Source organism: Caloenas nicobarica, chromosome 1, assembly GCF_036013445.1.
Source record: "Caloenas nicobarica isolate bCalNic1 chromosome 1, bCalNic1.hap1, whole genome shotgun sequence".
Classification (NCBI taxonomy): domain Eukaryota; kingdom Metazoa; phylum Chordata; class Aves; order Columbiformes; family Columbidae; genus Caloenas; species Caloenas nicobarica.
Window position 1 is genome coordinate 94,763,893 of NC_088245.1, and position 18,488 is coordinate 94,782,380.

Below are 18,488 nucleotides of genomic sequence, written 5' to 3' on the forward strand. Positions count from 1 at the left end.
CATTTTCCTTTTTCACATCAGATGAAGTTTCCAAGGTTGCCATGAACAAAAACTGAAACACAAGAAACCTCTGGGGACTGTTATACTTAAACCCAAAAACAGCCAAAAGTCATCTAGCTAAGCTTTCACCAGAAGCGCACACAATTTGAATTGCTGCTCCCCTGCACCCTGGGGCCCTAAGTCATCCAGCTATCGTCCTCTTTGCCTGGCCTTCTGTCATTTCTTATTTCAGTGAGAAATCATTCATTTTTGTGATTTTAACAAGGAGCTTTAAATCATCCTCAGAGGAAAGAACCAAGCTTTTCCTATTAAACCAAACTCTGTTTTCCCTTTCAGAGGGATCCCAGGATCACTGTAATAACCTCTAAGCAGAGAATTGTGTACACTCTCGTGTAACATGTGAGTAGACACATACCTAGGACAAGCCTTTGCTTTTGCTGACAGGTAAAAAGGAGAAGAATGCTTAGTCATATTCCTGCTCCACAATAGAAGTGATTTTATATTTGTCTCGCAACTTCCAAGGTATAACCTGCTTTTGACACGAGCCCAAAAAGTCACACTTTGGATGACCATTTCAGTTGCTTGGAAGAATTTATCAATCAAACCACTTAACCAATTTTTTTACTACATCTTATCATGGCTCTAAATAATCCTAGTAGTCAACACAGGGAGTATGCCTCGTAATCCTCAGCAAATCATGCCCTAATCTATGTTAAAACCAGCTATAGGATAAATTCCAGTTAACTCAGTGAGAATTGGTCCATACATCTAAATTCAGCCTTGATACAGGCTTCATTAGCACCCTTTCCACACATTTCTGTCACCATAGATATTTAGACTTATGTGAAAGGTGTGTTTGATCTCTACAGAAAAAAAAGCAAGTCTGAGTTCTAGGATCTGGTGTAAAGTAAGAAAACATTAGAAAATATTCTGCCTGTATTTGCCTCCCAGCAAAGAACGGGGAACCTTCCTGAGGGATTCAATCTAGCATGCATGGCCTTGTGTTGGGCTGAGAGTGATTGCTGGGTTCCTTGGTTCCTAAGAGGTATCTGATTTCCTTTTAGGGGAGCTGACTCTAGAAGAATTTATCAATGGTGTGGAAAGAGACGAGGACCTAATGGAATTGATTACAAAAAGTTTTGACCTTTCCAACGTACTCAAAGTCATACAGAGCGGCAGGAGACACAGCATCTGAAGGATCCAGTGATGGATGTGGCATCTGTGTCATCAGTTCAAGGAAGATGATATTTGATCCATTCAGAGAGCTTGACGTTGTCCAAGCTTGCCCAGGCAACACCAAGTGGCCTGCTCCAGGAGTAACAATTTTCACTCTTGACTCCGTAGCTCTCCTTTTCTTTATTATTTCCCTCATTAATGACTGTGGCAGCCACAGAACACAAACCTTTGCCCACATATAACAGAAAAGTTATTTCATGCAGTACAAGTAATTCACTTGGTCTCAATGAACACTGTTCAGAGTAATCAATAAAATAATGAAAATATCACAAAATTCAACCTTTCTAGAAAACACGGAGTTAACAAATTTCTTCTTTTAAGTACAGGCTCTTTAACCTACTACCTAAAGTGTGGACATGAACTTCTAGGTAGGACTGCGTTCTATCTGGATCAATTAAGAATGAAGCCTGGTTTGCATTAACTTAACTTTTGCTCTAAGTACTTAAAATTGGAGTAGGTTCTCTGGGAAGCACCTCGGTCAGTTTAATATTCCTGAGATGTGCATCCTCCTAAACAAACTGTCTACCATTGTTGATTTTATTACATCTGTAAATTTAAATACTGTGATGCTTTGATGGTTTGGTATGGTTCAGCTACTGTTCCTTCAAATTAACCTTTTATAGAAGCACTGGAATGAAATTTTACTATCTTTGTAGATTAAAATTAGAAGTTCAAAGAATAGCTGAAACCAAATTATTTTGTAAACTCTCTGTTTTCCCAGAGATTTGTGTCCTTTGACTTGTATGTCCTTGTATGGCTGCATGAGACAAAAAGTAAGAGGCACCATGACTAATTCCTGCTGATGGGACTGCTAGCTTCTGCCAAACAGACTGTTTAACAGCTGAATTCTTCCTGCCTTTCCCTGACAGGGAGTACTAATTTAGGTATCTTTGTCCTGCCCAGATACCTGGGTGAAAGCGTTTAGCAATTTAGTCTCTCTGATACTTCTATCTTCTTTCAAACTGGGTTGCAATTGTCTCTGAACATGGTACCTGTTAGGAGTGCAGGGAAGGTATTCACAAATGGCATGATAACATATGCCTCATTTTCTTAGGAAACTAGACTAAAACCAACTCGATCTTACTTTATAAATAACAAGATTAATTCTATGAGCTAAAATAGAACTGCATGAACTGTCTGCAAAGGGAAAATTATAGTTCTCTCTGGTTCTGTTAGGACTGATTCTCTCTCGAGTCTGCAACAAGTTTTATCAAATTACTACATTATATCAGAAGTTCTCCTTGGCTGACAGTGCCCTACAGGAATCACACTAATATTAGTTAGTGTTAGAAACATTGGCTTTATGCAAAATAATTTGTGCACGGATCAGTGCAGGCCGAATGAAACAATTATTAAGACTTCAATATGAAAATGTTTTTCTTCCAAATTCACTTCAAATCCATGTCCATTTGCACAAGAAATGTGCTCCATCATCTGTAATTATTATCCCAGGTTCTGATTTGATCAATGGAATATACTAAGAGTATGCAACATGCATCACTTGACATTATAAACAGCTCTGACATTATAGTTCTGACATTTGAATCTTTTATATCCTTTCCTAAATAAATAAATAAAGAAGAGAGAATGATGCATGAGATTGCTGGTGGTTCAAATTTTAAGTTCTTGTATTTATTCACCATTGAGACATTAATATGTCATTGTCAGTATAAGTTTTCTCACACTCAGACTTCAAAATATCCCTTTTCTTAATCTAACGCTTTTACATTTAGATCCTATGAGGGTGGTATCCTTCAGAACTGGCTTTAAAATATGGTCCAATCTAAACAATTTGAGTGTATGGGAACAGATGTGGTTTGGATTTTTGCTTTTAAACTAACGAAGTTATGGGCTTTGAAAAAATGACAACTATCTATCTACACAGATTCTTTTTTATAAAGGCATTTTAAAGAGAATATTTCACTTTAAACTTGTCTAGTTTTTCTGTATAACTGTAATTACATGAAGTGAATTACCTATTCAGGAGGAGTGTTGTGTTGTATTAAAAAAATTATGTATGTAAGGAAATTCTTAGCCATTTTTTGTTAAACTAAATTTTAAAGGAGGAGCTGACATGGTCATTTTCCACACTTTCATCTAAAATCATTTAGCAGAAACCTGTGTAATTAAGAAGTAAATATCTTTACTGTTTAATGTAAACACTCTGGCACATAATTTCAAAAAATATTTACCTACAGTAACTCCACGTGTGTTTGGGACTAGTTATAAGATTCTATCTAGTTTTTTTATAAGTTGATTAACATAAATTTCCTTTAACTACTTAAGCACCATTTGATACACAGCTGTTTGAGATAAATGCATTATGGTCACAATTTTCTATTGGTGTCATTCTTCTAAATTTGTCAGCTGCTCATCAAGTGTGTCAGTGAAAACAAGAGGCACATGAAAAAACTCTCGTGTGACTCCACAAAGCCTTGCTCTAAACCAACGTGAAGCTGCAACTTGTTGTTGTGGAGGTGCTTTGAAGTCATGAAGGTATATTGTAAGTTGATCTGGTTATTGGAATGCTTATTGCTAGTTTAATGGACAGCAGAAAAGGAAAAAGAAAGCCTAATGTTAGCTCATATTACATTATACCCCTTAGCAAATACGAGTGGTGAAGGGGCAGAGCTGAGCCGCTGATCCTGAGGGCTGCCAGAGCCCACAGGAATGCTTTTGCTTCAAAGCCCTGCATGGGAGAGAAAAAAAACATTCTAGCGCTTGCTCTCAAGAAGTGTCTTTGTCAACGAGATTGATGCAGATGCCAGCTGTGAGTGTCTGGAGAAGCTGGGCTGCCTATATCATCATCACAGGGGGGTAGGTTTTAATTAAGATAGATGTGTACTGAGAATGGCTAATGATTTTGTCACCATATTCACCTTGAAAAGAATCACAGGTTTCAAACTCACTCTGTGCAGCTGGGTGAGCTTTGCCAATCAATGGGGTAATTGATAGTTTCTCTTCTAATATAAGCTCTTTTACTGTTTAGAAATCCTTATGACTTTACATTCTTTTTATTGCATCCAAACAGCTAAAGGTAATTAGTGTGACAGTCATCTTTTTCAAACAATTCTTAATTGTCCTAAAATTATCTCTTTTTCTTTTCTGGTAGCTCAATATGCTAGGAAAACAAATAAGTACTTTTTCTTCTGAGAATCTGGGAATTCAAAGCAAATTGCCTTTTCTTGTACATATGAAACTGCTTATGCCATAGTTATGCATCGCTGAAAAAGTGGGAGGATAACTTGCTGTGGTGTGAAAAAGATCCCATAGATGCACTTAATTTTTGATCTTATGTAAGATTAGCTGTACCATACAGACCTTAACAGCCAAATATTCAACTAAATATTCAAAGCTCAGGTTCCCTGTATGGAAGGCGATCTGTCCATTTACTTGATACTGGCTCAAGATTTTCCACGTGGAAAGATTTCTAGAAGTCTTGCATGGTTATAGAAACTGCTGAAGATATCAGGGAGGGATTTTTAAACACCGTTTAAAACTTCTGCTAAATACAGTAGAATGTTCCAAAAATAGCACATGTATGCAGCTTTATGCTGTACATTTTGACCTGCCCTTACTAGAAAGCTGAGGGAGAAAACAGCTCAAGAATGTGATTTTTAACATGGCAAAATCTACTTGGCTTGAGGTTTTAAGAGCTCTGTCTGAAATAACAAGCATAATGACCCATCTCTGGCTGGAAGAAGGTCTTTTCTCCAGTCCCAGCCCAACCTGCTTGCATCATTGGTGTATCTACATTCATAACCAAGCTCCAGTAATGTAACTTCTTCTGACTCAAAGATTAGGAAAGGAGCTACTGCTCAGGCAGTACGTGCAGCAGGCAGAGAACTTTTTTACTTCTATAGCCTGACTGGGACGCAGAGCAGAAGCCTAAGCTCCAGCTTCAGATAAAGGTATATGGCTCAATGTGAAAAGCAATGTTTTATGCTCAGGCCTGCACTGATTTTTGCCTTACAGCAGCCATGTGAGAGAAGGTTCACCTATCAAAGGTAACTTAACTGCCAAAGAAAGTTGTTCTAAAAATGTTTGTGTATCAATACTTAATTTTTATTTCCACCTCCTCTGCAGTAGAACTGTGAAAGAATTTAAGACAGCTCACTACATAGTTGTCACTGTGCTTACAAACAACACTATAATGAAATACTAGCTTTTAAATTGCTAACCATCAAATACCAGTGGCTCTGGCTTGAAAGTCTATTTGCTTTTAATAAGGCCTGACCTTCTCAACTCATTTAAAGCTGCACTGCTTACAAAAAACTAACCTACATCCCATACAGAATACCAGAAAGACTGGGAGGGTGGATGGGAGTGAGCCGCAGAACACCGAAAAAGACCACAGGGAATAAGAAGCAGGGGAAGAAACCTGGAGAGGAGGTAGAGGCGATCGGGCTCTGTGAAATGGACGTCATGGCATGACAGCCTCTGGCCCTAAGGGACAAGCTCTAGAAGAAAGTCCAAATTTCAAAGTATGGAAAAGAAGAAAAGGAGAAGAGACAAAGGTGATGAAGAGGCATGTTCATGTTGTGACTGTTCTATGATACTTGACAACTCAATTGCTTCTACAAGTGCTCAACAAAACCTTAAACAGAAAGTATATGATATTTCGTCTCAGACTCTGTCCAAGCTTTGGCTCTCCTTGCTGCCCTAATGGAATTAAAAACTTTTCCAACCATGCGCTGTTGAAGGAAGAGCCCAAAAGAGGTCATACACACTACCCTGTATATGCCTATCTCCTGCACATAGGTACAAATCAAAATTGCCCTTCGAGATTGTCAAGCATTCAGAAGGAATCTGATTAGTAATATTACAGATTAGGAATTTGAGATAGTGATAATCTGCACCAGCAGTTTTTTATACCTGAGGACAGTGCTGGAGCACTACTGCTATCGCACTTTATTTCTCATGGACCAAGGGAATTAACCACTCAAGATGTCTTCTGTTTCTTCAGAGAGGATGTTCAACATCCCAGCAAAACAAAAGTACCTTTTGTTGTTCCTCTCTATATTATTTTCATTAGCTGTCCAAATTAGTAAGGTACCAACAGGTGTGTTGGAATGCAGAATTTTGCATGCTGTGGAAAACTGTTTATTTGGGAAACACAGTAATTTCTTCTCTCACAGGTAACTAAATACCCTCTGAATGGCAATGATACTCGAGTGCTGTTTTTCACAACTGAGTCTGAGCAACTGATCTAAAGAGAAAATGGTTGGTATTCCATTCTCCTACCCCATGAGCCATCTAGTCTTCTGGCATTTTGAATATACATAGCAATTACAGATCTTTTAAACTCCATTTTTCTTGGAAAACTCTAAGTACACTCAGAATGATAAATGAATGTGGACTTATGGACCATTTGTGGTCCTATATAAGTCAATGATCCCATTGATTGCAAACTGAAACAGAATTTCTTCATGCTAATATCTAAAGAATATAAGAAATTTTTTATTTATTCAGAATCTTATTAACCTTTTATGCAGCACAGTATTTCTGGGGGCTACTGCAGAAGGGTGTAGTGAAGGAATGAAATAAGTAGTTTGAAAACACTTTAAAAAAATTAGTAAGGTGTTAGCACCATGATAATTTTCCTTTTAAAAATGAATGAAATATTCATGGAAAGGGTTGACATAGTTTTGACTGTATCAAAAGAAACTAAACTCCCATCAGGCTTCAGGCGCAGCTTTTCATTCTTAGCATCCGTTCACATGTTGTTTCTATCCCTGTCCCCAAAGCAAAATTATGTGGGGATTCTTTACACTGGCAGCATACCTCTGGCACATATCTTAATGGTTCTGGACAATATGGGAAGAGTTTGCATGTTTCCTCCTCTGTCAAATATTTGTAATTTAATTTAAAAAAACTACTTCTATCCTGGAGGATTTCAAAACCCTTCACATTTAAAACACAGCTCACTCTTGAAGAGTTGCTAACACTTAGAGGAAAAAGTTGAACATTTGCAATTAAACTGGGTTTTATTGTTCCTTGTTCCTTTATTATACTAAAGGTGCTTATATCAAAAGAGGATCTTTATTCCGTTACCCTCATTTATTTTTTAATTTGGTCAGTCCTCCCTTTGATACCCTGTTCACCAGCTCAGCCTCTAGTGGCAGTGTCAGCTGGCAACCAAATTTCGTGAAGATCATAACAATTTAGTCATCTTCTAAGTAATACAATGACTTCCAATAACATTCCATAAATAGTGAATATTAAACAGCTCGCAAAACACTAACTATAACATATGACCAGAACTACCTCCAAGCAGAATAGTTTTTCAGTTTTCCAAGAAAGTTTGGGCACTTCCCTAGAACTTCAAAGTGCACAGGGAAAACAAATACACAAAAAAATCCAAGTTTTTTAATTAGTAGTTAATTTTTTTCTAAGCTAGTGATATTCCCAAGCACCCAAGTTAGGAGATGACTTTCCCTAGATAGTGAGTGGAAAGAGGAAGCTCTTGCAGTGGTAGATCAGCACATCAGAACTACTGCCTAAAGAAGCTGGTATGAACAATCATGCAAAATAAAGGTATAGGGCTGCTCCCCAAAAAGGGACACTCCAAAAATGATGGGTTCTGCCTGCCAGGGTCAGTAAATGCCTCTGGAGAACACAGTTATAAATCTTAACTTAGTACTTCCTGGTGGGTTTGAGAGTTTCAGAAAGCACATTTGTGCTCACTCAGATGCAGGACGTGTTCTGCTGTCACCTCTTATCAGAAAAAAAGTCAAATGCCGCCAGGTCTCTGAATAGATGCGCATGATCGGCAAGAAGCCATCCCCAGGACTAAAGGGAAGCGCTGACCAATGATCTTAATACAACCCAAAGTGAGAGTAACATGTAAGAAATTATTGTCTTGCAGGTACAAAAGTTAGGGAGATATCGTTCAGCAACTAAACTATATTATTGTTTCAGATGGAAGAGAAATCCTCAAAATCCTCCAAGCCCCAAGAGCTTTTCCTGAAAGTGGAGATGGCAAAGTATGTTTGGGGCAAGACAGTCTGCTGCTGGCAGGAAGGAATATTTTATGCGAAGAGTCAGCAAACTGGATATGAATGGAGTATGATGGGTTGTTTTTCCATATCTGTTTTCCTGTTCTCAGTGGTTTGGTCTGTTGGTGGCTGAACTATGTTTTTTTCCCCTCCAAATTGTTTGTGCTTTTTTCTACTTGCCCAAAGTGCTACTGGAAGCTCGAGGGAGATGGAGTCAGGCCCTGAGAACGAGGAGAGGACAGATAGAAATGGCTTTCCAGCATCTAGGGAGTAGCTTTGTGCCAGAGAAAACTGTTTACTCACAGATCTGCTACTCCTGCTGCTTATTTTGATTTGTTTCATTTCTGCTTTGCATTGACATTCAAGGCGCACTCAGATGATGAACTTTCCTCTTTACTGGAGAGATATAACAAAGCATCTTTTCCTATATATCTAAACCAGAGGCATCTAGAAATGAAAGCCATGGTGCAAGGAGGCCTTGTGACAAGGCCTTCCCATGACAAGGCCCTGCTTATCAGACTGAGAGAAGCATTTCACATGTGGTGGTAATTTGCAGTAAAAATTGCCACAGATGGTGCTAGTTAGCGTTTGTGGCATTTATGAGATGAGTATTTGGCTACATATCTATCTCCACATGTTTCTGTGATACCAAAAAGAGTGCAGAGATAGAGAAGACTGGATAAACACATTTTTTTCTTAAAGGAGGTTTCGTTGAGAATCGATTTCACTATAACTTCTGTAGTAAGATGGTGACCAGATACAGTGAGCTATATAAATGCAGCTCTGATTTTCACGCTAAAAGTAATCCTAATCTATATCTGCAAATGATTCCTGATCAGCTCTTGTTTTCCCACATGCTGCTAATCTATGTACAGTATCGCCTTTAAAACATACAAGCAAGAGATATAACTCCTTGACTAGCAGCTCCTTTGCTCCCTCCCAGCTCCCACCTCACAGTGTAGGTCTGTATTCACCTTACCAGATCTTCTCTAAACACGAAGAAATGTCTAAGCAAATGTTAGCCTCATGCATCATAAGAGTAAGGCAGAAAAAAAAGTGCAAAGCAGTACTTTCTTTTTCTTTCTAAGCTATTTGGGTGTATTGTGCCAAAAAGCAGATGACCTAATCTGTCCAGTTTAACTGAGCATGCTGATGAGTAACACTCTAAATACTGGGTTAAGTGATGGGGAGCACAGCATTCAGCTTGTCAAAGCAGCATGATGAACACACATACAGCTCCAAGTCACACAGTAAGTGCAGGTATTAGAGCTAGGGGTGCTGGATGATGTGCGAAGGACCAAGCCGTAACAGTGGAGACTGGGAACATGTCTTCAAAAGGGGCATTTTAAAGCATAAGTGCCATGAGGAAGCACTGTCCTGGCTTGGGTAGCATGGGCACAGCTGGAGCTACGAATCCATGAGTGTTAGATGCCAGATCAGACAAGTGGAGGTAGCCAAGGTGACTCAGGACACAACAGCTCTGCAGAGCCCTGTCATCTGCACTTGTCACATTGACTGTTTCCTTCCCAGATAAATCGGGAGAAGAATTGGTCTAAAATCTTCCTGTTGTTTTTGTGTGTGTGTGGTTTTTTGGGTTTTTTATGTTTGGTTTCTTTTTTTTTTAAGTAAGGGGATGCAGTTCCTCCTCACTACCATGAGAAAAGGGCCTCCAAGCATTCACATTGTGTGCATCTGTTGATGGCAAAAGGAGGATTTCCAGGCTTTTCTGGTTCCTCTGGGCCCTGCTTCTGTTTGTACCCACCTCCACCCAAGCTAACCCCACCAATGCATCACAATTTTTTTTCTACCTTAGCACTTGCTACCAGGTCTTTGTCCACTCCCTTTCATTTTTTTTTCTGCTGCAACCCTATCCTTCAGCCAGCTTCATGCAGACCCTGTCTTAATTTTAAAGCCTTCTTCATGTATGAAATTTCTTTGCACTTCCTTGAAGAGATCCTGCCAAAGAATGCAATTGAAGGGTCACAGGCAAGAAAAAAGAAGGTTAGGAATTCAGAACTCCATGAACCAATGCAACTGTCCATTGCACCTCAGAAGTGATAAGCCAGACAAGGAAAAGTGAAGCCTACATGTTCAGGTAGGTTTGACTCCTTGCTTTGTGGTCCATGGCGGTCAGATGTCAGAGTTCGGAGACATGCAAGACATATCTGTAAAGCTATGCTGCCCACTGACTCCATTTGTAGCCATGAATTCTTATGAGCTTTGCAATGGGGGAAGGACGCCCAGCACACCTGACTTTGGGCACAATATAAGTCAGTTTTACAACACATGGGAGTATATGCCACACAACTCTGATTTAGCCAGGTACCTGTTACACAAAAATCCTTGAGAATACAGCAGCATGTTTGAGGGCTCCCAGGTGTGTTCAGGGGGAGTCCACACTCTGTGTAACCCCACCGCTCTTGCTATTGCCAAAGTCCCAGCTATTTGGGAGCCCCTGGTATGTTCACATCTCCATTTGCAGGACAGACCCAGCAGCACTTGACTTCCATAAAGCTTGCCACGGATGTAAGAGAAACAGAGGGTGGAAAGAGGAGGGGAAATCATAGCTCAGGCATAGCTCTGTTATCTATTTGTTCTCCACAGCAGCACGTCTAGCTTAGAAAGGTGTGAATCTTCACAACTGCAGCCCAGAAAAAGCACTTCCTGTTTTCTCCTAGCAAGCACCAACTTCTTCTGTGCTCTTAAACCACATACAGCCTATATAACCAGACACTGCCACAGCATTCGTGTCAAAATATGCCATTCTGAAAAACGGCCTTTCAGTCTCTGCATAAAGTAGTTCTCTCAGGCAAGTGCAAATGTTTATGACCAGTTTTCTAATACAGACACGGACACAACCTTTTAACGAAACTAACATTTTCTAACTGAGGAACTGTTATAATGACCAGGTGTATGTTGTTGAGTCATACGGACCAAATATTTATTTTGGCCACTTCAAAAATACCTGGTGAGCTAACTCTGGTTTTCCCAGGTCTTTGTTAAACTATTGCAAATCAGAAACATTAAAAAAAATACAGCTTTTTTATGCATAATTTGTACGCTCACAGTAGAAAGGCCTCTGTATCTCAACTAAATCATTTGCAATGAATAATTCCACCATTCAGTACAGATGCAGAGCGTTGGAAGTTACAGAACATTATGGAAATGTATCTTCCATCCTCAGGAGATGGGAGAATTTTAATTCCGGGCACTGAAGGCAGGCTTGAATGAGAATATGATTAAACTTTTATAACTGCTTGATGTTTTCTTGGCTCAATCAATATTCTTTTCAATGAGCCCTTGGCCTGTTTCAGAAGCGCTGCCAATATTTGTTGTTGAGTAAATGTGGTTTTTTCACTCCCGCTGATCTGATCAACAGAACGACATTGATCACAATGAATGCTGTGTTCAAACATTTTAAAACAATTTAATCTGCTCATGCAGGACAGAGGGTAGGTAGCCATTTTTAGTGGCCTCTGTTACAGATAAATATGCTTTGATATTGCCTCCCATGTATCTGACTGCAATCGTTCATTTGTGCAAGCTGGCAGGCATGGATGGGGACACGCAGAATGGTTGCTTCCTTTCCTTCAAAGGAAGACCAAAAGGGACACGACAGGCAGCCAAGTACTCCTCAGGAGGACTCACATCTGGGGACAGACCCTGAGCCTTCCACCCTGATGTGTGTGAAAGCACTCAGAGGAATTGGTTACGATCACTTACATGTTAATACTGTCAAGCAGAGAGATGCCAGACTAGAATTTAGGATGTGCCTACAGCCTATTCACTGATGCGCCAATGGCATGTGCATAACCTTGGGCAAATCACTTAGCTCTGTGCCTTGGGTCTTCTATCAGACAAGGTTAATAAATCTTCCTATGTTTTGTGAAACAGTTTGACATCTATGCAAGAGAGGCATAAGTCGTGGCATTCATTCAGCACATCAGTGACATTTATCAATCTAGGCAGGAGCTACATCTACAAAATGCCAGGGAGAGTGAAGGGTTTGGAGCAAAAGCCAATCCAGACAGTTTCAGCTGGTGCTGAGAAATTGGGGAAAGTGGTGAATAGTGAAAGGGACAAGTATTCCTCATTCCTTTGCAAGGAAAATCTCATTCTTTGCTTCAATGATAGTACAATTCGACTAGGTCTGATTCCTAGGCTTTGTGCCCTCAGTCCTCAATGATAAAAAGTTACCTTTGTTCTCGCTTCTCCATTGCCACATGTAATAGAAAAGATGACTGACCATTTCAAGGTAATCGCTGTCCTAGTAATTGCTTGTCCCTCTATTCACAGACATGGTGGTTGAACTCGGGATCTGCCTTTATAAATGAGCTTACAGTTGGACATATTTCAGTGGTCAGAAGGCTTCAGAAGTAACCAGGTACTGTGGGTTGAGCCCTGCCACCAGACAGGCACCCATACACACCCCCGTGGGACAGGGGACAGAACAGGAAGAGCAAATGCAAGAAAACTTGTCAGTCAAGATAAAGACAGCTGAGAAGGTGAAGGAAAGAGGGAAACAACAACAACAAACTCTACAAAAACATTGCAAAGGCAATGACTCCCTACCTCCTACAAGCAGAGCTTGCTGAGCAACGTCAACATGGAAGAAAAAAACCCTCATGTTCTTCTTCTACTCAAGTTTTTACTGCTGAGCATGACATTATATGGCATGGAATATCGCTTTGGTAAATTTGGATCAGCTATCCTGCTGTGTCCTCTCCCAACTTCTTGTACAGCCCCAGCCTACTCATACTCACTGCGGAGGGAGCAGAGGGGGAGAGAGCAGAGTGGGGAAAAAGAGAAAGCCTCATGTTTGCAGGCACTGTTCAGCAATAGTCATATAATTAATATCTTGCCAACACTGTTTTAACCTCAAACCCAAAACACAGCACCACACGGCTGCTATGAAGAAAGTTAGCTCCATCCCAGCCACACCCAGTACACCAGGAAACCAAACAGCAAAGTCCCATTCTGGCAGAGGACTTGATTAGACTGGATCTGATTAAATTACTTCTTCACAAAATAAAATATGCTCTTGAACAACTGAGGACAGTAAACAACCTTCAAAGAATGAGCAGCCCAGCAAGGGCAGCCTTAGAGCCTGCTCCGATTCCCTTCCAGCAGGCCTGCACCCCATGTTTGGAAGTATGGAGCTAAATAATGTTACTCTGCCCAGTACCATGTTTGGGAGCTTAGCGAAGTATTTGGCTTGACGGGAAAGATTTGTGATGGCTTCCTGATGGCCAACTGTGGTTGGTTTGGTTTGGTTTGGTTTCTTTTATGTTCTATATAAACAGAGTTATGACTGGTTGGGTGTGTTTAATTATGATAAGGTTCGGAAACAGTTGTCTGTTTAACAGACACTCATGCAGGGACTGCCTTCTGTGACAGAACAAATTTGTGACTTTGGTTAGAGTAAAATACCATTTTCTGTCCTACCTCTAGAAAAGCAGGGAAGGCAGGACTCCTTGCAGAGGCGATGGTACATGGCACCTGCTGCAGCACTTGGCCTGTGCTGACTAATTTACCGTGGTGTTTTCCAGTGATGCTCATGCTCCCTTTTCCACAGGCTGCCAGCTCTTCCACGGCTACTCCCCTCTCCACGCTTCTCAGTCGTTTTTCACAGCCTCTGAATCTCTAATTATATTCACTGAGTTGACACAAACTGAGCTGTGCAAGGGTTTCTGGAAAAGAGCAGTTATTTTACGATTTCATACTCCCTTGTACAAAGGGAGCAGCGTGCAATCCGGAAGAAATGTACTGAAGAGAGAGGAGTTTGTCATTTCAAGAGTCAATGTGATGTTTTGGCTGTATCTGAAGATCAACATTTACAGAGAATAGATGTGTAAATCACTTTTTTATATGGTTCTTCAGAGATTATTTACTATTCCAGATGCCTCAAAGATATTGACTGTAAAGAGTTCAGAGTAGAATAGTAAAAATGATCACTTAGTGCAGATGTTTTGATTTATAAAAAAGTGATTAAAAGATTAAAGGGATAAAATACAGCTTGGGGCTGGACCAACTGATGAGCTAGAGTGGGCACAGCCCTCTCCAGATACGAATAAAGACCATAAATAAAACATATACATATGGCAGCATACCACGGGGTAAGCAATGGCACACACAACTCAGTCCCACAAATTATTCTTCTATAAGCCAAATTAATCCAAGAGAAGTTGAGGTTAAATCTTCTGTCAATCATTTCTGCACAGACCTACTCAGCAGAATTGCAGAAAATGTGGAGCTTGGACAGAACAGAGGACAAGCTTCTAGCATTATACAGGCACCAAATAAGTTTTCTTCTTGAAATGCCTGTGTTTCTGCATCATATTAATTAACAATATCATCTTTTGTAGCCAAAAAGTGGCACAATGTTCATTGTTTACTTAATCATTAGATTAAAAAGATGCTGGCTGTCTTTGCACCCTAAGAAATTTCCTGCTGATGTCAGTATGGCCTCTCGCAGTGGCAGAGCAAGAGTGAGAATCGATCTAAAAGCAAAGCCTCAGAAGTCTGGCTGTGCACTGATGGTGGGACCAGGACATCTTCATCTCTCTGCTGGTACCATCCAAGACCCACATTTCCTCATGCCACGGATTGCACAATTACAGCTTTACAACCCAGCCACCCCCACTCACATGAGGACTGCAAACCACTTCTCTCAGTACTCAGTTTACTCATGACTTCAGAAATAGTTTTAATGATTTACTGAGTATCTTTATAGGAGTAGAACATAAGACAAGGACTTTGTTACACTAGGTGCTGCGTAAAGACAAGACAAATGGGTAGTCCCTGTTAATTTACAACTCAATAATTAAGCAAGGTACAGCAAGCAGCAGACGCACAAAGAAGTACAGAGGAACACTCGGAAAAGACAGGCCATTCTCAGGTCACACAAGACAAATGACAGCTGCTGTTTCCTTACCATCAACACTTTAACATTATGGTTTTCCCTTGTTTCGTTTCTTTTGCTTGTTTACAGTTTGATGCACTACTTTGCTTTGCAGTCTGCATAAATGCATCCTCTGGGCAAAAGCATTAGCTAAAGTTCATTGACTCTGTGATTCCAAAGGTCATGGAGTTTGAAATTTTTGGTTACACCCTATCAAATATACCAGTTACTACTGTTACAGGATAGTTTTCACGTGCAACTGCTGAATGCCACTCTCATTTTCTCACAGGGGTGTATAAGAAATTCTTTGCAATTGAGTGCTCCTGTCAGTCTAGTGAAGGGTAGCATGAATTCCAAACAGCCAAAAGTAACTACTGGGTAGACTGGCTGAAAGACTGATCTTCTCCCAATAAAACTGAAATAACAGGAACATACCCTTATTTTCCCAGGTTAGTGATTACTTCAAATACAAAATGTCTGAGGCTACTTCTATTGCTAGTATAAAATTACACGTTAAGAAATTAGAAGATGGTTGTAAACTGAGTGACTTCTAAGCTAGGGAATGTCAAAAGAAAGTAATTAATCTCATCCTATGTATGCACTGTATTTTAATATTTAATTATCAAAGCACTGCAAGGGGATCACAAACCACTATAACAAAGGCCATGATGGCCCTAAACCCTAGAGTGAAAAAAACCAGAGACTTTATGATGCTTTTTTTTTCCACAAGTGACTTTATGATACATTTTTTCCCATGGGAATAGCACTTTGTTGAAAGAACTGAATAGTTCATTATCCAATACTTCTTTTTATACTACTTTAAGTGTGGCACCTCAAGTTTTATTTATTACAGATCATGTAAACTTTGCCCTGAACAGATACAGAATTACTTGGGTACTAATAAACTTCCTACTACTATTCTGACCTATCCCAATATTTGACCATCTTGAAAGTATCATAGAATTTATTTTTCCAGTATTTAGGGAAGTAGTAGTAGTAGTATTCCTCCTTTGCCCATGGGAAAGATTACAGGGACTTGATTCGAACTACTACATGCACATCAATTTTGTCAAGTCAATCTGAGCTACACAATCTGATTTATTCAGGGTATCTACAATTTTTTTTAATCATAGAAAGTTTATATATGCTTTTATATATTCAAAGTCTATCTTCCATTAAAGCGAATAGCAAGAGAAAGTGCTGAGAGCTTCTGCAAATCTCCTCCCAGGTGGGTATCAAGAAAATAAAGAACATGCAGTTAGGTAATCATCAGTGATGTTCTGATTTTTAGATTATTTGTCTTGCATTCATCCCAGTGGGAGAAGAGTGACAAATGTAGGAGTGGGATCTAGTTCATCAAGATTTGAATTACCACACTCATCTTTTCTCGTCCTGCTAGCTGAAATCAACACTTTGCTACTCTCATAAATGTGATTTAACCACTGACCACAGGGGTCCGTGCAGTGGTGGCAGAAAAATTGTACCTTGAAAAACAGTAAGTCTTTAATGTGGAACCAGAAAAGGGGTAAGACCTGCTAAAAACAGGGTAAGGCCTTAATGCAAAACTTGTCAACTGTGGAAATTTCACAACCACGTAATAGTAAGAATGCTTAAAAATGGATGAAAAAAAGTATTTTTTAGTTGTGTAATTTAAAAAAATAAGATTTATTACAACTGAACACATAGAAAGTAAGTAGATAAGCAAAAATCGGCTTTAGACAAGATGCCATTATGAAGATGCCATTCTGAAAAGATGCATCTAAGCCTTTATATCAGTGAAATGGAAAATGTTTTTGGAATGGGAGGTTCCAGGCGACTCGATGATAGCAATTTTTTAAAAATTAAATCTTTATTTATAGAAAATGGTTATTTTAAGAATATTGGGATAGGAACGGGATGATATAAAAAATACCAGTGCCAGCAGACTGGTAACGCTTTCGGTGGTGCCAGTTCCAGCCCTTCTCCTCAGTGGCCTCAGACCTGCAACCCTCCAGGACCCTATGGAGAACAACCAGAAAGGGCATGAGTCGTGCTGGCCACTTAGGGACCGGTTTTCCAGCCCTTGTGCCTCTGGCCGCTTATGCAGAACACAACAAGAAGGTTACATTCTGTATCGCTTTGCCTAGAGCTCCCCACTGAGACCCACAGTTTAAAAGATATAAAGCTACTGGAGAGTGTCCAGAAGAGGGACACGAAGTTGGTGAAGGGTTTGGAGGGGAAGCCGTGTGAGGAGCGGCTGAAGTCACTGGGTTTGTTCAGCCTGGAGAAGAGGAGCCTGAGGGGAGACCTCATGGGGCTGCAGCTGCCTCACAAGGGGAGGAGGAGGGGCAGGCGCTGAGCTCTTCTCTCTGGTGACCAGTGACAGAACCCCAGGGAATGGCAGGAAGATGTGCCAGGGGAGGTTCAGGTTGGACATTAGGAAAAGGTTCTTCCCCCAGAGGGTGGTGGACACTGGAACAGGCTCCCCAGGGAGGTGTCACGGCCCCAAGCCTGACAGTGTTCAAGCAGAGACTGGACAAGGCCTCAGACACACGGTGTGAACTGTGGGGTTGTCCTGTGCAGGGACAGGAGTTGGACTCGATGATCCTTGTGGGTCCCTTCAACTCGGGACATTCTGTGATTCTATGATTCCCCGGTTCGCACCACTCCCCGGCTGGGGGGCAGCACAGCCTGCAGCTCCAGGAAGCCCCGGCCACTGGTAGCCCTGCCTAAACTTGGCTTGAAAAAAAAAAAAATTAAAAAAAAAAATTACATGAAGTGGCTCATATCGGTTTTTTAAAAATTGGCTTTCTGCCGACGCCAGGGCAGCGGCCACGGCCCGAAGGCGGGACACGGCTCCAGGGCCCACCCGACAGCAGCAGCCCGCGGTCCGTAAACAGCCACAAGGCCGGGGCCGCCACCGCCCCCCACCCAAGCACAGAGCTCGGCGGGCTGCGCCTGCCGCTGACCCCGCGGCCAATGGGAGCTCACGGTGGGACACTGTTGCTAGGTAGAACAGAGACTTCGCGCCGCGTCCAACCCGCGATTCGCTGCAAGCCCCGTAGCCAATGGGAGGACCTTGAGGCGAGCTGGCAGTGAGGAGGGGGTGGGCGCTCAGCAGCTCTAGCAGCCAATCAGAATAAGACGCGCTCCTGGCCGCGTACTCGGATGGGCTGCGGCGCCTGTGCAAGACCCAATCAGAGGTGGGGCGGAGGCCGTGGGGGCGAGTCGGCGCGCAATTTGAATTGACGTGAGGCGGGGTGGGAGCGTCTGACGGCCGTGGAAGTCGGGCTGGGGTCAGGGTGTGCAAAAGCGGGCGGCTGGGTGCGTGTGCGGAGCGGCCGCCGCCGCCATTCCCCCAGCGCCGCGGAGGA

The 18,488-nt window shown here is 41.3% G+C and overlaps 1 protein-coding gene across 1 annotated transcript in view; it reads left to right on the forward strand.

Moving 5' to 3' along the window:
- GUCA1C (guanylate cyclase activator 1C) overlaps positions 1 to 1,195 on the forward strand; it is a 37,229-nt gene extending 36,034 nt beyond the window's left edge. Inside the window, exon 4 of the mRNA XM_065657877.1 lies at positions 1,065 to 1,195. Within this exon, the coding sequence (XP_065513949.1) occupies positions 1,065 to 1,195 (131 nt within the window). The remainder of the gene's footprint in view (positions 1 to 1,064) is intronic.
- Positions 1,196 to 18,488: the final 17,293 nt, after the last annotated feature.